The sequence below is a fragment of the Tamandua tetradactyla genome, chromosome 1 (assembly GCF_023851605.1).
Source record: "Tamandua tetradactyla isolate mTamTet1 chromosome 1, mTamTet1.pri, whole genome shotgun sequence".
NCBI lineage: Eukaryota > Metazoa > Chordata > Mammalia > Pilosa > Myrmecophagidae > Tamandua > Tamandua tetradactyla.
This window is the reverse complement of record NC_135327.1, coordinates 194,947,585-194,965,995: the sequence shown is the minus strand read 5'-3', so window position 1 is coordinate 194,965,995 and position 18,411 is coordinate 194,947,585. Positions and strand designations below refer to the sequence as shown.

General features: G+C 53.1%; 2 protein-coding genes across 7 annotated transcripts in view; one reads left to right on the top strand and one right to left on the bottom strand.

The window, feature by feature from the left end:
- The window catches only part of ABCB8 (ATP binding cassette subfamily B member 8), an 18,427-nt gene extending 10,067 nt beyond the window's left edge, over positions 1-8,360 (bottom strand). Inside the window, exons 1-9 of the mRNA XM_077149734.1 lie at positions 8,225-8,360; positions 4,710-5,022; positions 4,147-4,302; positions 3,952-4,046; positions 3,702-3,807; positions 2,721-2,882; positions 2,532-2,617; positions 2,320-2,417; positions 1,785-1,890 (exon numbers count right to left, since the gene is read on the bottom strand). Coding sequence (XP_077005849.1) covers positions 1,785-1,890; positions 2,320-2,417; positions 2,532-2,617; positions 2,721-2,882; positions 3,702-3,807; positions 3,952-4,046; positions 4,147-4,302; positions 4,710-5,022; positions 8,225-8,319 — 1,217 coding nt within the window. The 5' untranslated portion in view covers positions 8,320-8,360. The remainder of the gene's footprint in view (positions 1-1,784; positions 1,891-2,319; positions 2,418-2,531; positions 2,618-2,720; positions 2,883-3,701; positions 3,808-3,951; positions 4,047-4,146; positions 4,303-4,709; positions 5,023-8,224) is intronic.
- Positions 8,140-18,280, top strand: ATG9B (autophagy related 9B). 6 transcript variants are annotated; one of them, XM_077149711.1, is made up of 17 exons: positions 8,649-8,784; positions 8,896-8,982; positions 10,415-10,765; positions 11,156-11,300; positions 11,472-11,517; positions 11,709-11,771; positions 11,990-12,151; positions 12,653-12,794; positions 14,405-15,159; positions 15,313-15,466; positions 15,652-15,831; positions 16,306-16,542; positions 16,758-16,891; positions 17,052-17,148; positions 17,324-17,456; positions 17,544-17,689; positions 17,854-18,280. In XM_077149711.1, exons 3-16 carry the CDS (start codon positions 10,763-10,765, stop codon positions 17,669-17,671), a joined length of 2,379 nt encoding a protein of 792 aa, XP_077005826.1. In that variant the 5' UTR covers positions 8,649-8,784; positions 8,896-8,982; positions 10,415-10,762; the 3' UTR covers positions 17,672-17,689; positions 17,854-18,280. The 6 variants fall into 6 exon arrangements, with proteins under 6 accessions (XP_077005807.1, XP_077005814.1, XP_077005826.1 ...); XM_077149692.1 differs by lacking the exons at positions 8,649-8,784; positions 8,896-8,982 and adding an exon at positions 8,140-8,325; XM_077149699.1 differs by lacking the exons at positions 8,649-8,784; positions 8,896-8,982 and adding an exon at positions 8,140-8,640.
- The last annotated feature ends 131 nt before the right edge of the window (positions 18,281-18,411 follow it).

Here is an 18,411-nt window from a genome sequence, read left to right as displayed (position 1 = left end):
CACTCAGGATGGAATCCAAAAGTTGAGGCCAACTGACTGGCAGAACCCATTAAGAAAATACACCAGCTTCTTTAACGAAATTAAGACCCAATTCCTCCAAGGTGAGTGGTGAAGACTCTCCATGTGGTAAAGGGTCTGGGGCTGGAGAGGACTGGAGGGACACCACACGTAGCAGCCAGAGAGAGGGGCAGACTAACTCCCTGGGTTAAATGGCTAAGCAGTTCAGTTGGGGAGGAAGGAAAGGGCCTGCATTTAGGCCTGGGGTAAGCCAGACATTGAAAGTCACAGGGGCAGCTGTGATTATGAGGTCCCACTCAAAGGGGAAGTTGAGTCTGAGGGACAAGAGCCAGGGCTGGGAAGTGCAGCTGCCCTTTCCCAGAGGGAGATTTTCCCTCCATTGTCCAACATGAAAGGTCACAGGGTTATTTTATTAAGGGAGGCAGGAGGTTGCTTATAGGTCCTCAGAACCCACGATCATCTGCGTAGGAAGGCCAAAGCTCAGCCCTGAGAGATCGGATAGGTTTAGCATCAGAGGGGGAGCAGAGACCAAGGCCCCGATCTCCACCTCAACAGCACTCAAAACCTCTTAATCCCAAAGCCACTAGGGAGCCGAGTTCCTAGAGTGGAGGAGGGATGAAATTGTCCAGGAAGCTTGAGTCAAGGACCAGAAAGAGCCTGTTTGTCCCAGGATTAGGAAGCACTGAGCAGGGCAGGCCACAATGGCTCAGTGGCAGAGTTCTAGCCTGCCATGCCGGAGACCTGGGTTCGATTCCCGGTGCTTGCCCATGCCAAAAAAAAAAGAAGCACTGAGCAGAAATGGGGCTTAGGAGAGGTTTAGTGCGGCTGCAACGAATGAGTCAGGTTTGCTCTTTGTGGAATGCTGGGTTTGGGGCTAAGAATAGGAATCTCTTCTACCTGTCCACCTCTGGGTTAGCCTCATTTTATAAGGGGCAATAATATACCAGACAGTGTGGCCAGATGATAAGGGGATTATATAAGAAACAAATGCTACATACACAGGTGGTGAAATTCAAAGCAAAGCCAGGACATGATTACTGTTAAACTCAGGATAGTGCTACCTCTAGAGGGAAAGAACGTGCTGGGGGCTTTTAGTGTGATGGCAATGTTCTATTTTCTGGATGTAGTGGTGACACAGGTCTTTACTCTTCATTCATTATAACATATTCATTCTTTATTCATCATGACAGATATTTATGTTTTATGTGTTTTTTATATACGTGGTATATTTGAGCAGAGTCAGAGTAAAGAGATGGACCCACTAGTGTTTAGCTGAGAAAGAGCAGGCAACAGGGGAGACCCATCTTAGGCTGTCTTAAGCAAAGTAGGCTGATCAGCTCTGGAGGCTCCAGAAGGCAGATGGGAATCTGGGGGGGGGGGGGGGATTTCAGACTAAAGAAAACCAACTAGTTCTAGGAGTGGAATTTGCAATTCGAAGGGAAATAGGCAGGTAAAGGATGGTTGATCAGCTCTTAAAAAAGCTTGTCAAGAGAGTTCCTCAGTTGTTGAGAAGGGTGAACGCACTCACCTCACTTGTGAGTCTATATTCAATGAATTAGCCGGGATGGGTTGCAATGACTCCTGAGGGGGCTCTTGTTGAAGCCATGGGGCTCTCCCTCCCCAGCCCTGCGCTTCACTCAGGGAGCTGGGCAGGCCCGTGGCTGGGCTGCAGTCCTAACAGATCAGGCTGGCGCTCCCTGGCCCCTGACCAGCAGGGATCTGGGGGATGGCAGGGGTCCCTTAGGAAGGGGAATGGTCTGACTCACCTTTGTACTGTCTGGGAGGCTACCAGGAAAGACATGAGGTCTCCCCCTTTTAGCTGCTGCCCAGCCACAAGGGAGCCTCCAAGGAGCAGGGTGCCCAGCACCATGCCTGCAGGAAGAAAAGGACAGGGTGGTTAGGAAGGAAGCACCAAGGACCAGAAGAAAGAGCCCTGGCCCAGGTGTTAGTCCCAAGTGCTGGTATCTGTGCCACCACCAACTGTCTGTTGAATTTGAGGCAAGTCCCTTGAATTTTCCCAGCTTTGTCCTGGGTGATCCTGTAGCAGTCTACACATAGCTCAATTATGCCATTTGGCCCACTGCCTTCCACTACCCGGATGTGTTAGCATCCTTGAGTGCTCTGGCACAATGAACGTACTCATAAATGTTTGAAGGATATCAAGCAGATGGAGAGCTGCCCGTTACCTGCCTGGCTGGGGCCTGACCTTTGCAGTTCTGAGCTCACCCCAGCCCACGAACCTGGGTACCTCCCTCCCCACTCCAGTGACCCACCCTCACAGGCGAGGACTTGCTTACTCACAGTTGAATGCGATGTTAGAAAGCCCTTGGAATAAGGCAATACCTCTGCCTAGCTCCTCTGACTTACAGCGGGAACTTTCCAGCTCTGCTCCATAGCGTCTGGTGAGAGAGGCCAATGCCCAACGCTCAGGAAGAGGCAGCTAGTTCGGTTGGGAGCGTGGGAGTAGGAGGAAAATCCTTGCTCCATGCTCTACCCTCCTTCCCAGGACTTACTCCTCTTCCCTTTGCTCCATGGCGAAGGCTCTCACAGTCCGAACACTGCCCAGGGCCTCATCTGCTACACCTGTGGCCTTGGCAATCTGTGAGGAATCCAGGAAAAAGGGAACCAAGTTTGGAGGCAGAAGGGGATTTACAGAGGCGTTCACGGTAAGGGTAAAGAGGAAGGGCAAGGAAATCTGGTACCTGCTCCTGACACTGGCGAGACAGTTTTCGGAGTGCTGAGCCCATGAGAGTGCCAACTCCCATCAGGGCAGGAGTGGCCACCATCAGCAGCAGTGTGAGGCGTGGGGACAGCATGGACAGGGACACCAGGCAGCCGACCACCTGGGTGCAGCTCCGCAGTCCCTGAGGAAGTGGGAAGGAAAGCAGGAAAGGTATTTGGCATCAACCGCATGACCTGAGGGACTTTAGCCAGGGTCAGCTCTGCATTCACAAGGCCCAGATCCCAGGTCTGGCCCCTGAGAGGCCAGTTGGCAATCCACTGGTTACAGACTGTAACCTGTCCTGAGGCAGCAGTCAGGAAGGGGCTATGTGGGAATGGCCAAGGGGCACTGCAAATCCACCCCCAAGCAAACAGGAGAGCCTACTGAGAGGCAGTGGCTCAGGGACAGCATCATTCCCCTATGCTATCCTACTAACCCGAGCTTGCCTGTCTTTTGTTCTTTCAGTTCTAGAGAACCACGTGGTGATCTTGCCCAGTGACTACCACAGGCCAGTGCCTGGCTCACTCCCACAGCCACAGTAATGATGTGGCTTGATAAGGAAGGATACCAGCGACACAGTGAGAAGCCATCACACACTCTCCCCAGTAATTGTCAGCGATCCAGGCACCCTGGGGGACAAGGCAGGCCAGAGCACTTTGCTCTTGGCAAACTAAGCCAGGAAAGGCTCCTGTCTGAGTCCTTGGAAAGGTTTTCCAGGGAAGTAGGATTTCAGAACAGTAGAGAAACAGCCTTTCTAGACCCTGGACACTGCCTTACCACCTCCCTTTCATGAACTTCCTCATGGCCTCACCCACAATCTCACTAGAGGGCAGACTTCTCTCTTCAGTGTGAGTCCAGACTCTGGGCTCAACACCAGGGGTGGGGCAGGGCAGGGCTGCCTTGATGAGTCTGTACTGGGGAGTGTGTATGCATCTGTCGGGGTGAACCTCAGGCCACTGACCTGGGAGATGACAAGTTTGAAGGAAGATTTAAACTCCTGCACATCAGTTGTCAATCGGCTCACCAGCTGCCCTGTCTTTTTAGCATCAAAGAAAGCAATGTCTTGTCTGGCGGTGGGATGTGGAGCAGCAGGTGTGGGGAAAGAAAGGAGACATGACTTCAGGAGGAGGCCCCCAACCCCAGGACGAGGCTCTGCTGAGCCCTTTGGGACCCAGCACCCGCAGCCACCTTCCCCCTGCAGCTGGCCATACCGGAGCAGGGAACAGAAGAGGGTCTTCCGCATGTCCACAGCCATGCGCTCGCCGATGCGGGATAGCAGCACCAGGTACCCGAAGGTCAGCAGTCCCTGGCAGAGACTCAACATTCAGGAATGCTCCCAGGCCCCTCCCCTGTGCGCGAGATGACGGCACCTCCCCATGCCTCCAGGCCCGCCCTCCCTGCTGTACCTGGATGCCATAGAGGAAGAGCAGGTGCGTACTGAGATTCCGGGATTCAGTCAGGAAGCTCCCTGTGCGTTCCCTTGTATACTTGGCCACAATCTCGACCAACTGGCCCAGGAGCAGAGGGATGTGCACATTCACGAGGGCTGCACCCAATGCCAGCTGGGATGGGGGCAGGGGGTCAAAGAGGACAGGTATTTAGAGAGGGGGAGCCACACTCTTTTCTGTCCCCAGCCCTTCCTCTTCCACCACTGTCCCTGCCACTGTTCATGGTCTGACTGCTCCTGTGGAGGCATCTGTCTCTCTCTCTGTGACTTAAAGCCCTGGCTCCCAGCCCTGTGGACTCCCTGCACCCTACAAACCCAGCCACCCTAGGCAGATGACTCACAGTCGCCCTCTGACCCCAGGCCCTCAAGCGAGGCCATCCCTTGCTGCTTCCACGAGGTCTCTTCTTAGCGACTTGGTGAGATTTGAACGCTGTCACCACTCAGCTCTGGTTTGAGATCTACAACCCCCTTCAGGGTTGCTTCCCTGTCCCGAAGCATGGGAGTATTCGGGGAAAACCTCACCACAATGGCTGCTCCCAGGAGCAGCAGGTGGGGGCGCAGAAACTGCCAGAAGAGCTTCCAGTTAAAGTGGGACTCCAGGACATTGGGTCTGGAGCAGGTAGATGGGGCCTCTTCTGTCTCACACTGAGCCACGAGGCAGAGGCGGGAGCACTTACTCAGTACCACGGGACCCAGAAGCACGCCCCCCACCCAGCACCAGCCAGAGCGGCTGCGGCTGGGCACTGGGGGAGCTCGAGGGAGGCAGGACCGGAGCTGGGACCGGAGCTGGGCCACGGCCCTGAGGAGGTAGAGGCTGTGGTGGCCATTGGAATGCCTGCAGGGAGAGAAAGGCACCGATGGCTTGAGGCCCCCACTGGCCTCCAACTAACAAACCAACTGAGCTCTGAGCTGAGCCTTCCGGAGAGTCTCCTTTCCTCTTCTTTTAAGCCCTCTACACTGTCTTTCTCAGGCACTGTCATTTCTAAGATAAACATATACATGTAAAATGGCTGAGGACCGAGACGACAGCATGTAGCCAAGTCTTTGAAGTGTTCTTTCCCTTGTGCCATATCTCCAGACCCAGTCAGCCAGACCCCTCAGCCTCCAGAGGCAGCATTCTCCCAGGTCAGTGACCCCTGCCAGCCTACACTCTTTCAGAATCACAGACTGTTAGAGCAGGAGGACATGCTAGGTGGCAGCTGGTCCCAGCACTCCTTTTACAGATAAGGATGCAGAAATTATCAGTGAACCAGGCCTGGAGAGGTACCTGAGAGACAAATGGCTACCCTGTGCCGGGCAGTAAGTCGTGCTCACAGAGCTGAAGAAGGCCTTGCCCTCACAGAACCAATAGTCTATTGCACTCACTCCTCATACCCCTAGGAGGCAGATACTGTTATTTTCATGTGACAGATGAAAAAAATCCATGTGGCGTCAAGAGAGTTTCGATAATTTGGGATGAGAGGTAAATCCTGCCGTTTGACTGTAGAATCCAGGCTCTTTCTATTTCTCCACGTGTGATTTGCCCAAGGTGATGGGTGGCACCGCCAGGACTGGGCAAGACTTCTGACTGCTGGTCAATAATTATGATACTCTACCACCCTGCCTCTCCTCCTAGGCCTGGAGGGCTTTATGGGACAATGTATGAAGGGACAGGCTAACATATTCCTTCTCCATCAGCTACAGGAAGCACCAAAGAATACAAATCCAAATAACTTGTCATGTTGGACAGGCCAATTACCTTCTCATTCCTTTAGTTTCCATATTTATAAAATGGTAACACAGATTCAAGTGCTCAAGACATTTTGTGGAGTGCTTACTATGTGCCAGGTGCTCTGTTAAGAAGCACAGAGAATATGGAGGTGAACAAGATGGACCAAGGAGCTCCCCTCATGGTTGTTAAGCTTTAGTGGGGGAAGCAATTAAACAGTTCATAACAAAGCTTCCTGAGTGTGGTGAGAGGCCACCTGCAGGGCCCTCTAAGAGATAAGCAGGCATTCATCTTCTCATCTGAGGTGTGAGAAAGCCGTTCCAGATGACAAGTCAGGTGAACAGGAACTAGCTAGGTGAAGGCAGTGGGGATACAGCAGGGAGAATTCCAGGCAGGGTGAAAGCCTGTTTGAGTATGTGCAGGAAGAAAGGACTGAAGGGAAGCCTGAGGGGCAGCATGGCTGAAACCTGGCATGTGAGAAGGAAAAGGAGGGAAGAGGCTGGTGGGGGCAGGGTGGGGAGGTGGAGGTGGGGTCACTACAGTCCTTACAAAGCATCCAAACCTTATCTACAGGGTAAGGACAACCATTGACGGTTTTTAGCCCAGGGTTGTGGCATGATCAGATTTCCATTTTCAAGATCATAACAGAGGAGAATGGATTGGAAGAGGAAAAAACTAGCTGTAGGGAGGCCTACTAGAAGCTGAAGCTATCCAGTCAAAAGTATATGATGGGATACTCAAAGAACAAATGAGATTATTGATAGGGGAATGTTTTTTGAAAAGAGAATAGCCTGAATATTTCCTGATGATGCCTTTCACAAACCCAGATCCTTCTAATTGCAGACTCAATCCCATCACTTCCCTTGCTTTCAGGGAGGCCTGTACTTTTGTCACTTCTACGTAATGCCTCCCACCCAACCCATTTCATCTGCCTGGTTTTTATGTCATCCTTTCCACTGCTGTTCCTTATGGCTATCCTAACTTTTCAAATAGAGACATTCACTCACATGCCCTGTGTAATGTCCAATTTCCCCATTAGACAATATTTTCGGGAGGGAGGTGTCTTATTCACTCAGCACTTAGCAGAGTGCTGCCAAGAGGTTTAGATGTTCAGTAAATGCTTATACTTGAGGGAATGCCTTTCTTTATTAGAGAGGCAGAACAATCTTGAACTGACCCACTACTAGAGTGCTGTGCAAATTTTTAGACTCACTGTGGCCCACAGTAAGAAATCTATTTTATATTGCAGACCAGTATATATGATTATATGCATCACACACACTGAAATATTTCACAAAACAATGTTCATTCACACACTCAGATATTTTCTATTATAAGTGGTCTAGACCCACTGAATTCATTTCTTAACCTATTATCATGCCATGATCTGCCCATTCTAAAAACACTGCACTCACGAATGCACATATATTTGAATATTTTTTGGTGGCTTTCCTCTGGCTTCTCTTTGGTTTGAATATCAACACCCTTAATCTTTTCTAAGGACTGTTTTGAGCTTTTAATAATTCACCATGGCCACTGGCCAGCTTTTCTCATCATGTCCAAACTAAGACCCTAAGAAGGGCTGGGTCACTGCCAAGAACTGATGGACTCAGTATTTGTAGCTCTAGATTGCCCCAGTTCTTGCCCTCTATCAATCAGATTAGTTTTTCAAGTGACACCACAGCTACATATCAACCACCCTGGGAATACTGTGCCTGCCCTGCCCTTTGGTTATTCACTCTAGGGTTAGAAGGAATTAATCCCTTTTTATGAAGTATTTACATTTCAGCTATAACCTCAGGGTTTTTGCTCCAAAGTATGTAAAGAAATCGTTTTGCCCGAACACCCAAGTATGAGCTACTAGACCGATTCTTTACCCCTGCTGCAAGCATCCAGAACCAGAGGGTCATTCTGAACCTTAGGGGCACCACTAATATTAAATGTCTCTGGACAATAACAAAAACTTTTGTCCAAACCTCCAGACCAATTATCAAGAACCGGGACTGGCGCGGTGAATGGCGACCCCCAAAGCTGTGCATGCAGCACGGTGCCTCCTGGTGGAGAGTATAGACTGAACACGTTCTCTGACCCTCAGTCTCCTCAGTCCATCCGACACATAGATATACACGCGCAGAGCCTCTGTTAGCACCTGAATCGTCGCTGTAAATAATTAAGGCCAATTCCCCGGGGAGTAACATTCCATCCCCCGGCGGGTAGCCTACAACTCCCAGCAGGCATCGCGCGAGCCCGGGAACTCCATCTCCCAGAGGACTCCGCGCCCTGCCGGGCAGTCAATGGCCTCCGCTCCGAGCAGCTTTGTCCTTTTTACCTGACTGCCGTGAAAGTCTGGAACCGAAGCGGCAGTAGAGGCCTGCCTGGCACAGGGCCGCCCCGAATCCCGACCCGAAATAAGTGCACCAACATGTTGGGGTAGGAGAATAGATGTAGCCAGCAACGGCACTTCACCCTCATCCCATTCAGGGCTCCATGTTGGCTCCGGCCCCCATCCCGTCAGCCCCCTCGTGCGTCCAGCTATGATTAGAGGAGAGACAAATTTCGTATCGAGCAGTGATTGGAGAAAACGTTTCGAGACCTCCTCCTTCCAGAGCTGTGACTGGAGAGAACCGTCTACTTGTCTGCCTCCAGCTCTGGGCGGGGCCCTGCCCTCCGACCGACATCCTAGTCTGGTCTTGGGTGACGTTTTGAGGGTGTGCGTGGTCACGCCCCATCCCCTGAGCATTCTTGGTAACCCGTCACCCTGTAACCCGGGGGTCATTCTTTTAGGATACTCCGTGTTGACTCTAGATTTTCCAGGATCCTCAGGGTGTGTAGAGGGATGGTTCTGGGGGACAAAGGAACAAAAATCGACAGGGGAGTTTTTCGAGAAAGGTATACATGCCTTACTACCTGCCCGGCCCTCCGAGACAGTCAGAACTCCGGGGTCGGCCAAGCATGCGTCTTTTGGAATGATGATTCTGCCCCTCTCGCCCTCCTTCTCAGCCACTGAGAATCACTGGTCTGGACGTCCGTAGTCTGTCAGGCGGAGTCCTCAGATCTGCCTTCCCCACCGAAGTCTTCCTCACCCGGGTCAGAACGGACTGTCTCACCCGCCTACTGCACGGCGCTTGCACCTCTGTTTAAAACTTCTTTCTTCCGCGAATCATTCGTTTGCATATCGCCTACTAGGCTGTGGCTTTTTATTCTGGGGGGAAGGAGGGTGACTCTGCCTCATTCATCTGCTCTTCTGCCCCCCACCCCCACTCCCCAATGCCTGGCAGGGAAAGGTGCCCTTTATAATAAATTGACATGAATTGGGGGGTGGGGTGGGGGAACGGGGTGTGGTGACGAGAGGCTGTCGATCGATGAATTGGGGGAAACTGGAAAATGTGCTAGAAAGAGTTTGGGGTTGGGCTGATGAGCTCAGATGTGGGAAAGGCCCTAAGGTGAGTATGGTGGAATATTGGGGTGAAGCCAGACAAAAGTTCCACATAACCCATTTTGATAGACAGTTCATGGGGATTTCCTAGCTCCTTACAATGCAAGAGACCATTTTGGACACTAGGAGACCCACTGAAGAGGTGGGTCTTGTTTTCACAGTTCTGCCTCTTACTCAGGGATAAAGCTATGCCAGTCCTGATGGTCCTGGTAGGACTGTTCCCCCTACAGGAAGGAGGCACAGAAAGAGAAAAATAGGCAGATCTGGACTCAAGTTTTGTTGAGTGGGCAATTCCATTGCCTCCACAACCCACCACTGAACAATATGGGAAGCACTGCATTCCTCTATCTTTTTTATGGGCACTGGTCTCTATATCAGCCCTTGGGTCGAAACCCTGGTGGCTCTGCCACCTTAGTGGCTGAGCCAGCACCTCAGGAATGGGCTTCAGTAGGAAGCCTGGTGATTCAGGGCCTTAAGAATGGCGTTGGGCAAGCCACCAGACCAGCTGCCTGGGCCTCCTTGTTGTTGAGTTGGCAGCTCATTCAGCTCATCCCTGGGCACCCAAATTACACTTTCAAATCCCAGACCCTAAGCTGCCCTCCTATCAGTTCAGCCTTGCTGCTCTCAGGGGGCCCCAGAGCCTGACTTAGAACTTGGGGGAGGGGATATCAGGATTCAAGAGGGTTAAGAAATTAAACATGAATGGAACTTCCAAGATACCCTGCTTTTTAAATTTAAGCTTCAAAACCACTCCTTAAATCCAAGATAGCTTCCATTCCTTACTCATTTCCTTCCTCTTCTTGGTTTCCCTACCACTTGGGTACAAAGTCAGTCTCCCTCGTCCAACATCCTCTTCTCTTCCTCAGCACCTAAAACAAACAAAACTCGCAGCCCTTTTCTTCTTCTTTTTTGACATTAAAGCATTTCACTGTGGGTGGGCAGGGGTAAAATTTTAAGATGTAAAAAAAAAAAAAAAAGGTAACATCTCAGCCCCATAGTTCTGTAATCTTTTGATAGGATTTTGCTTTGTGGTTTTGTTATTCTGGCTGCTGAATTCTTCTCTCCTCCTTAAATCCACTCAAGGTCTGAAGATGGGGATCTCTTGTCACACTGCGCTATTCAGCTCGTGCCTCTTAAACCGATGCCCCCTGCAGGCACACCATAAGAGCCAAGCCCACCTATCTGGAGTGGCAGAAGGGAGGCCCTGGGTCCTGAGAGGCTTGGCCCCAGGTTGCCCTGGAAGGGGTGTGAGTGGTCAGACAGGTGACTGCAAGTTGGTACGCCTGAGGCCTGCCCCAGCTGAGTCATCTAGTGTTGTTATCATCATCATCATCCTTGTTGTCTTCGGAAGTACCCACTTGGTTTCTCAGACCTCTGTGAAACAGCAATAGCTTTTATCCTTCCAGCCGTTCAGGAGAAGCTGCCAGCCTCATGGTGAGCCGAACCAGGTGGGGGGGGGATAGGGGGCGGCTGGGGCGGTGGGGAGACCTGGGGCCCGTATCAGTGCCCCTCCTTCCCACGCTGCCTCCTCCTCCACATCGGGGGCCTGGGGGAGGAAGGATCTCCATCTTCTCTCTGTCCCCTGCCCCTCACACAAGAAGCTCCCCCTCCTTATTTCTCCCTCCGGCCCTGGGACCCTCCTGCCCAGCGCTGCAGGTGACAGGGCCTTCTCAGCTTCGCCCCAGTACCCTCTCCACCCCAGCCACCCCCACAACACAGGTACAGCCTGCTGTGACACCTACTTCTGCTCCCCCCTCCTGGGGATCCCACTCTACCCCGACCCTGGCCTTGGTGACTCCCCCTCCCTCACGCCGATGCTCCCAGGACCCTCCTGGGCTGCGGGTAGGTCCTTTGATTCCAGAACAGGATTACGAGCAGCTAGAAGACTATGACCCTCAGGGGTCCCAAGATTCACCCGTCCATGGAGAGGAGCAACAACCCCTGCTTTATGTACCCGAAGGGCTCCGGGGTAAGAGTGTATGTGTACCTATGGCATATGGCAGGGAGGCGGCGGTGGCGGAGGTGGTGGTAGTTGTTGGGTGGGGAGGTTTTGGGTCTCCAGGGTTTTCCCAGAGGGAGATCTCACACTGATCACTCAGGTGAGAGTGCCAAGTCCCATTGCTCTCCCCTCCGTGCCTAGGCTCCTGGCATCACATCCAGAACCTGGACAGCTTCTTCACCAAGATATCCTTTGTGCACAGATGAGCAGAGGTGGCAAGGGTGGGCTAGCACCATTAGTGGCCAGGAGACTCTGTGAGGGTGCTTGTGGGTGAAGGGGATTTGTGTGTGTGTGTCTGGAGGTGGGGGGGGGGCAGTGAGGCATCCTCAGGAAAGGCCCATTTTATCTCCGGCTTATTCCTTGATGAGTCTGACACATCTACAACTACCATCAGCGGAATGGCTTTGCCTGTATCCTGCTGGAGGATGTCTTTCAGCTGGGGTGAGATGCTCATCCTGGACTCCAAACTCTGTCTTCCGGGCCCTTGGGTCCACTCTTCATCTTGCCTTAAGAATGCCTGCTGCCTCTCATCTACCGGTGCTTTCCCAAGTAGCTCAGGGACTTAGCAGGATGGGATGACCCAGGGTTTGTCTGTGCCCTGGGGCAGGAGCCTGCCTGACCCTCAGGACTGATCACTGCCTCATCCTTTGGCCTTCTAGACAATTCATTTTCATTGTTACCTTCACAACCTTCCTCTTTCGCTGCATGGATTACAATGTTCTCTTTGCCAACCAACCAAATAACCATACGAGACCTGGGGCGATCCAGAGCAAAGTGACCTTGTCGGATGCTATCCTGCCCTCGGCCCAGTGTGCTGAGCGGTGAGTGACAGCCCGGTGCAGTGGGGGTGGTGAAGTAGACGGTGGGGGGCAGGGAGAGGAGCAGACAAGAGGCGTTTCTCCCTTTGTCCTTTTGTCTAGACAGCGGTTTTCAAACTCTGGTCTCGGGATGCCTCTATATTCTTAAAATTGATCGAGAACCCCACAGAGCTTTTGTTTATAAAAGTAATACCTATATTTATTAGAAATTAAAACTGAGAAAAAATTTAAAACATAATTGCGCCACTGTGATGACATCTTCACATGTCTTGTAGCTGTTGGAAAACTGCAGTACACTCATGAGAGAATGAGAATGAAAAGGGCAAAAAACATCTAGTATTTGAAATAGTGTGACCTTGCCAGGTTCTCAGCGATCCCCATGAGAACCACAGGTCTAGATAGATCCTTTCTCGCCATGACTGTTCTCCATCACTCCTGAAGTCTGGTCTTCCTGTTTATTGGGCTCTCACCTGTCTCTGCCACTATCTTTCCAACCCCGTACAGGATTCGCTCCAGCCCCCTGCTGGTCTTCCTCCTCGTCCTGGCAGCGGGCTTCTTGCTGTTCCAGCTGCTTCGCTCAGTCCGCAATCTCTTCAGCTACTGGGACATCCAGGTGTTTTACAGGGAAGCCCTGCACATCCCCCCGGTGAGCAGGGTGGTTGTGACTGCGTGGAGGTGTGTCATGACAGGGTGGGCAGGGGATAGGAGAAGGAATGGGGGCTGTACAGATGGAACAGATGATTTAGACACATGTTTGTGGTTAAAACAATGGGCATTTAGAAGAAGAGAGTCACTGGCTTAATGGAATGGGAGGAATTTGGGTTGGATTTGGGAGGATAGAAGAGGAGGCAGAGGACATTTCAAGCCAGGAAGGTGGAGGAGAAGCATTGAGCATCTGTGGATAGCAGTGAAGAGATTTTTTCTGCCAGCCGGCAACGTAGCATTCTTTCTTTCTGGAAGTAATCCCTGCCCAGAATATTCCCCGAACTCTCTGCTTACTCTAACACTGCTCTGACCCAGGGACCCCAGAGACCCCAGGATCAAGTTCAAGCCATAAGTCTGGCATTCAAGACCCTCTATCAGGTGATCCCATCTCCCTTTCTAGCGTCAATCCCTATTGCAGAAAGCTACTGTGTTGGCCTCTTCACTGTTCCCTGGTCATGCTTTGCCCTTTCTTTCCTTCCCATCTTGCTCATGATCCTTCTCGCTCTCTACCTAACTTCTTTCTGTAAGGCATAGCACAAAGCTTCTGTAGTAAGCTTCCCTTGCTTCCCTTCAGAAGTCCAGAGCTTTCCGCACAGCCTTCCTACATAGCAAAAGGAGAGATTCTAGAAGGTCCCTTGAATAGGAGAACACAAGACATAGAGCAGGGATGAGTCACTTCAGGCCAGGGAAGCAGAGGCATGGGGGAATAGGAGTTTGGCTACTCCTCCAGGAGCTGCTGACCCCACTTTCTCCTCCCTTCTTTCCCTCTTCCCTGTTCCTTCCAGGGGAAGGGGAGACCCTGGGATGAACTGGAGAGTCTGGCCTGGAGGGACTTGACTAACCTGGACTGGGGAACTGGGTGAAATTGGGCTAAAATGAGGTTTACAGCCCTCCAAATGAGATCTGCCAGCCCCTTAAGACATTGAAACAACCAGTGTCTTAGGAAGGTTAGGCTGGCCATAGAGTGCAAGATGACCTGGAGTGGGATGGGGTTGGGGGTCTTAAAATATGCTGAGGCAAAAGCTAGTGAGGATTCTGGACAAGAGTTGGCTGACATGCTAGAAATGTGGAGGAGCGTCTTCCCCATTAACTGCGTGTAGGATTATGTGTAGGACTGAGGGGGCTTGGAAAAACCTGTTCTTAAGGAGAGCTACCAATCCAGTTGAGAAGCCAGGTCATAAACACCTGAAGAATTTTAACTAATGAGGTGTCTCCAGGAAGCCCATGACTAATGGCCTGCATGAGTGGGAGGGACAATAAGGAACAGCAATTCAGAAGATGAAAAGAAGTAGGAAGCAACAACTGCCAACCTAGGATTGGCTATAGCGTGGGGGGGGGGGGTGTAAGGAGAGGGAAGAAAGTGAAAGGTGACAGGTTTCACGCTGAGTGACACTGGGAGTGAGGGAGGGGGTGGAGACAAGGAGAATGCAGTTTTGGTCACGGTGAGTTTGTGACAATTTTTAAGCAGCCTTTTTGGGGGCGTGGAATTCGGATCCCTGTGAACAGGAATCAGGAGATCGCTGCTGCTCACCATTCTCCCTCTCTCTTCAGAAAGAGCTCAACTCCGTGCCCTGGGCAGAGGTGCAGTCTCGCCTCCTGGCGGTGCAGCGGAGCGGTGGTCTGTGTGTGCAGCCGCGGCCGCTGACGGAGCTGGACGTCCACCACCGCATCCTGCGCTACACCAACTATCAGGTGGCTCTGGCCAACAAGGGCCTGCTGCCGGCCCGCTGTCCGTTGCCCTGGGGAGGCAGCGCAGCCTTTCTCAGCCGCGGTCTGGCGCTCAACGTGGACCTGCTGCTCTTCCGAGGCCCCTTCTCCCTCTTCCGTGGGGGCTGGGAGCTGCCCGACGCCTACAAGCGCAGCGACCAGCGCAGTGCCCTTGCCGCCCGCCTGGACCGCACCGTGGTTCTGCTGGCAGCCTTCAACCTGGCGCTGAGCCCGCTGGTGCTGGCCTGGCAGGTGCTGCACGCCTTCTACAGCCACGTGGAGTTGCTGCGACGCGAGCCTGGCGCGCTCGGGGCCCGCCGCTGGTCCCGCCTGGCGCGCCTGCAGCTGCGCCACTTCAACGAACTGCCGCACGAGCTGCGCGCGCGCCTGGCCCGCGCCTACCGGCCGGCCACCGCCTTCCTGCGCGCCGCCGCGCCCCCGGCGCCCCTGCTCGCGCTGCTGGCTCGCCAGCTCGTCTTCTTCGCCGGCGCGCTTTTCGCCGCGCTGCTCTTGCTCACTATCTACGATGAAGATGTGCTCGCCGTGCAGCACGTGCTCACAGCCATGACCGCCCTCGGTGTCACGGCCACTGCAGCCAGGTGCGACAGGAAATGCCTAGGGGCCCCCATTCCTCTGACCTCGGACTGAGGACACTTCTAATCCTTACCCTGCCCACTGTCAGGCCCCTGCATTCCATTCCCACAGCATCCTAACCGCAGGCCACCTTCTTCACCTTCGACCCCGCTCTCCAGGTCTTTCATTCCAGAAGAGCAGCTCCAGGGCAGTTTCCCGCAGTTGCAGCTCCAGGCGGCCCTGGCCCACATGCATTACCTCCCGGAGGAGCCCGGCCCCACCGGCAGGACCAGCGCTTACCGGCAGATGGCGCAGCTGCTGCAATATCGAGTGGTGAGGGCCAGAACCCGCAGGGGGCTGCTAAGGAGGCTGTACAGTCCCAGCGGGTCGGGGGAAGCTTACCCCACGGTCCCAGGAGGTGACTGGGTTGGAGGTTTACTGCTTCGGTGATGCCCCTGGGGTCTCTTGGTGTTGGCCATTAGCACCCACTTTTCAGCCTTGCCCACTCTCTTTGCCAGGTCTCCCTCTTGGAGGAGCTCCTTTCCCCTCTCCTCACCCCGCTGTTTCTGCTCTTCTGGTTTCGTCCTCGTGCTCTGGAGATTATTGATTTTTTCCATCACTTCACTGTGGATGTGGCTGGGGTTGGGGACATCTGTTCCTTTGCCCTTATGGATGTGAAGCGTCATGGCCATCCCCAGGTTAGTGTTGTGGTTGGGTAAGAGTTCACTTGTCTAACCCAAAGCCAGCTTGGGTTCTGACTCCAGCTCCCATTACTTGCCACCTGTGACCTTGAGCAAGTCACTTCACTTCCCCTGAGCCTTAGTTTCTTCATTCATAAAGTGAGGGCAATAACAGTAGTAATGCAGAAGGGTGCCAGGAGGATTAAATGAAAGGCTGTATACAGGGCAATTAACAGAACTCCCGGCACGTAGTAAACCCTGGTAAATGGCTGGAGCTGGAGCAAAGATGGGCTTTCCTCCCAGGGCAGTCAGAGCCAGCCCTTGCCAGGTTCCCAGGCTTGGTCTAATGCCAGGTCCTTCTGTGTTGCTGTATTTTGGGGGGATCTTAGGCAATTCCCTCTCTTGGTCACAATTTCTGTCACATGGAAAACGAGCATAGTGTTTCCTGTCCACCATTACCCTTTCTCACCTGATGATTGTTACTGCTTTCAGTGGCTCTCAGCAGGACAGACAGAGGCCTCACTGTCTCAACGTGCAGAGGATGGGAAGACTGAGCTCTCCTTAATGAGGTTCTCCTTGGTGCATCCACAATGGCGCCCACCAGGGCACAGCTCTAAGTTCCTGGGGCACGTTCGGGGCCGGGTACAACAAGATGCAGCCGCCTGGGGCGCCACCTCAGTGCGTAGCCCACCTACCCCGGGGTTGCTCAGTGATTCGACCTCATCTCCGGTGAGTCCAAGGCCTAGCCTACCCTACCATCACCACCTCCTAACCCCTCCCTCTCTTGCTTCACCTTTTGTCCTAACTTGCATCGCTGGCCCATCCCATCCTGCTTTCCTGCCCTTTAGAACTCCTCTCTCCCCTTCTGTCTTCTCTTCTGACTCCCAGCTGTGCTTGCCTGGGTACTGACACCCTCTTCTGCTTTCCTGTTCTTTTGCTCCTAGCCAGAGGCCTTTGTGGCCAACCTCTTGGTGCACCCCCTTCTGCCCTCGAAGGACCTGAGTCCCACCACCCCCTGCCCAGCTGCAGCGACAGCCAGCCTCCTTGCCTCCATTTCCCGAATTGCCCAGGATCCGAGGTGAAGGGTAGAGGCCTGAGGTGTAAAGGAGGTGTGGTGGGGCTGATCCCCCAGGAGGAGGGAGCTAGGCCACTGAGGAATAGGAGATCAGGTTGGGACCTTGGAGTGCAGTGGGGAGGAGAGGGATGCCTTTTTGACCTGCTGCACCTTATGTTAACAGGTGTGTGTCCCCAGGAGGTACTGGGGGCCAGAAACTGGCCCAACTCCCAGAGCTTGCATCTGCTGAGATGAGCCTCCATGCCATCTACCTGTATCAGGTGAGTAGCAGAGTACAAAAAAGAGAAATGTGGGGAGAAAGCAGGTGAATGAAAGGGAGACAGAGAACTAGAGTCTAAGGTACCTAACAGGAGCAGGGAAAGGAGGTTTAACAACTCTAGGTTCCTGGCCAAGGGGCAGGAAGGAGCCCTCTCATTTGTTGTGTCTTCCATCCAGCTTCACCAGCAGCAACAACAGCAGCAGCAGGAACTGTGGGGGGAGGCTTCAGCCTCTTCTTTGCCAAGGCCCTGGTCCAGCCCCTCACAGCCACTCTCGCCTGATGAGGAGAAGCCTTCTTGGTCAAGTGATGGTGAGGAACTTGGGGTGTGCAGGGAGCAGATCCTGGGTGGACCCTGGGCATTAAGGGGCACTGCCTAGTGATGGCTTTTCCCCTCAGGCTCCAGTCCTACCTCCAGCCCCAGGCAGCAGTGGAGAACACAGAGGGCCCAGAATCTGTTCCCTACAGAGTTCCAGGAGGACACAGAAACCCAGAAGGAGCCTGGCCAAGCCCCTGGAACTGACTGAGAGGACTCTTCAGGATCAGTATGATCTGATTGGGGGTGGTGTGGGGGAGAAATCTTTGTTGAAATTGGGTGGAGTCAGACTTGGAGGGGTGGGAGGAGTGGTGGGAATTTGGGATGATGGAGATGGTCATCTCTGAAATCTAGATCTCCGGACAGGTTGCCAAGAGCTTTCTCCACCCACAGGTTCCCCCAGCTTCTCCAGCCACAGGAAATTGGAAGGAGTAGAGTGAAAGGACACACGAGCCCTTCTCAGAGCTCCCTACCTCCCGCCCTCTACACACACTCACAGACTACAGGCCTTGGGATGCCTTATTGGGGCAGGACCTCGTGGTCAAAGAGGAACTCGCCCAGAGAGTAGTGAAAGGATAGGAGAAGAGATGCTGAAGGCATCTGGCAACACATGTTAGAGATGGTCCACACAGAAGGAATAAGCAAGGCTGCCCCAACCAAGTGTCCTGGGGCGGCCACCCAGGAAGAAGTCCCTCAAGATGGAGGACAAGGTCCAAGGTGGAGAGGCCAAGCTAAATTTAAGGGGAGAAATGGGTATAGGACCTGAAAGGCAATGGGTTCTTCCTGCTTGCCTCTCCTTCAGGTTCCCATGGGACATGCAGCAGGGGGTGGGTGGGTGGGGGGAGGCGGGATACTCGATTGGAATGACTGTAGAGAGGCTGTTTGGGGGGTTCAGCATTTGTGTGCTGTCTGAGGAAGTGGGTCCTGTTTGAAATAAGCAGTAAAAATTGC

Bases quoted from the DNA above. Each gene is read 5' to 3' on its own strand.
- ATG9B (XM_077149686.1), top strand. From the start codon at position 10,763: ATGGTGAGCCGAACCAGGTGGGGGGGGGATAGGGGGCGGCTGGGGCGG. The intron at 12,152-12,652 runs GTGAGTGACAGC...AACCCCGTACAG, and splicing joins TCGGCCCAGTGTGCTGAGCG to GATTCGCTCCAGCCCCCTGC. The intron at 17,149-17,323 runs GTGAGTAGCAGA...TCTTCCATCCAG, and splicing joins ATGCCATCTACCTGTATCAG to CTTCACCAGCAGCAACAACA.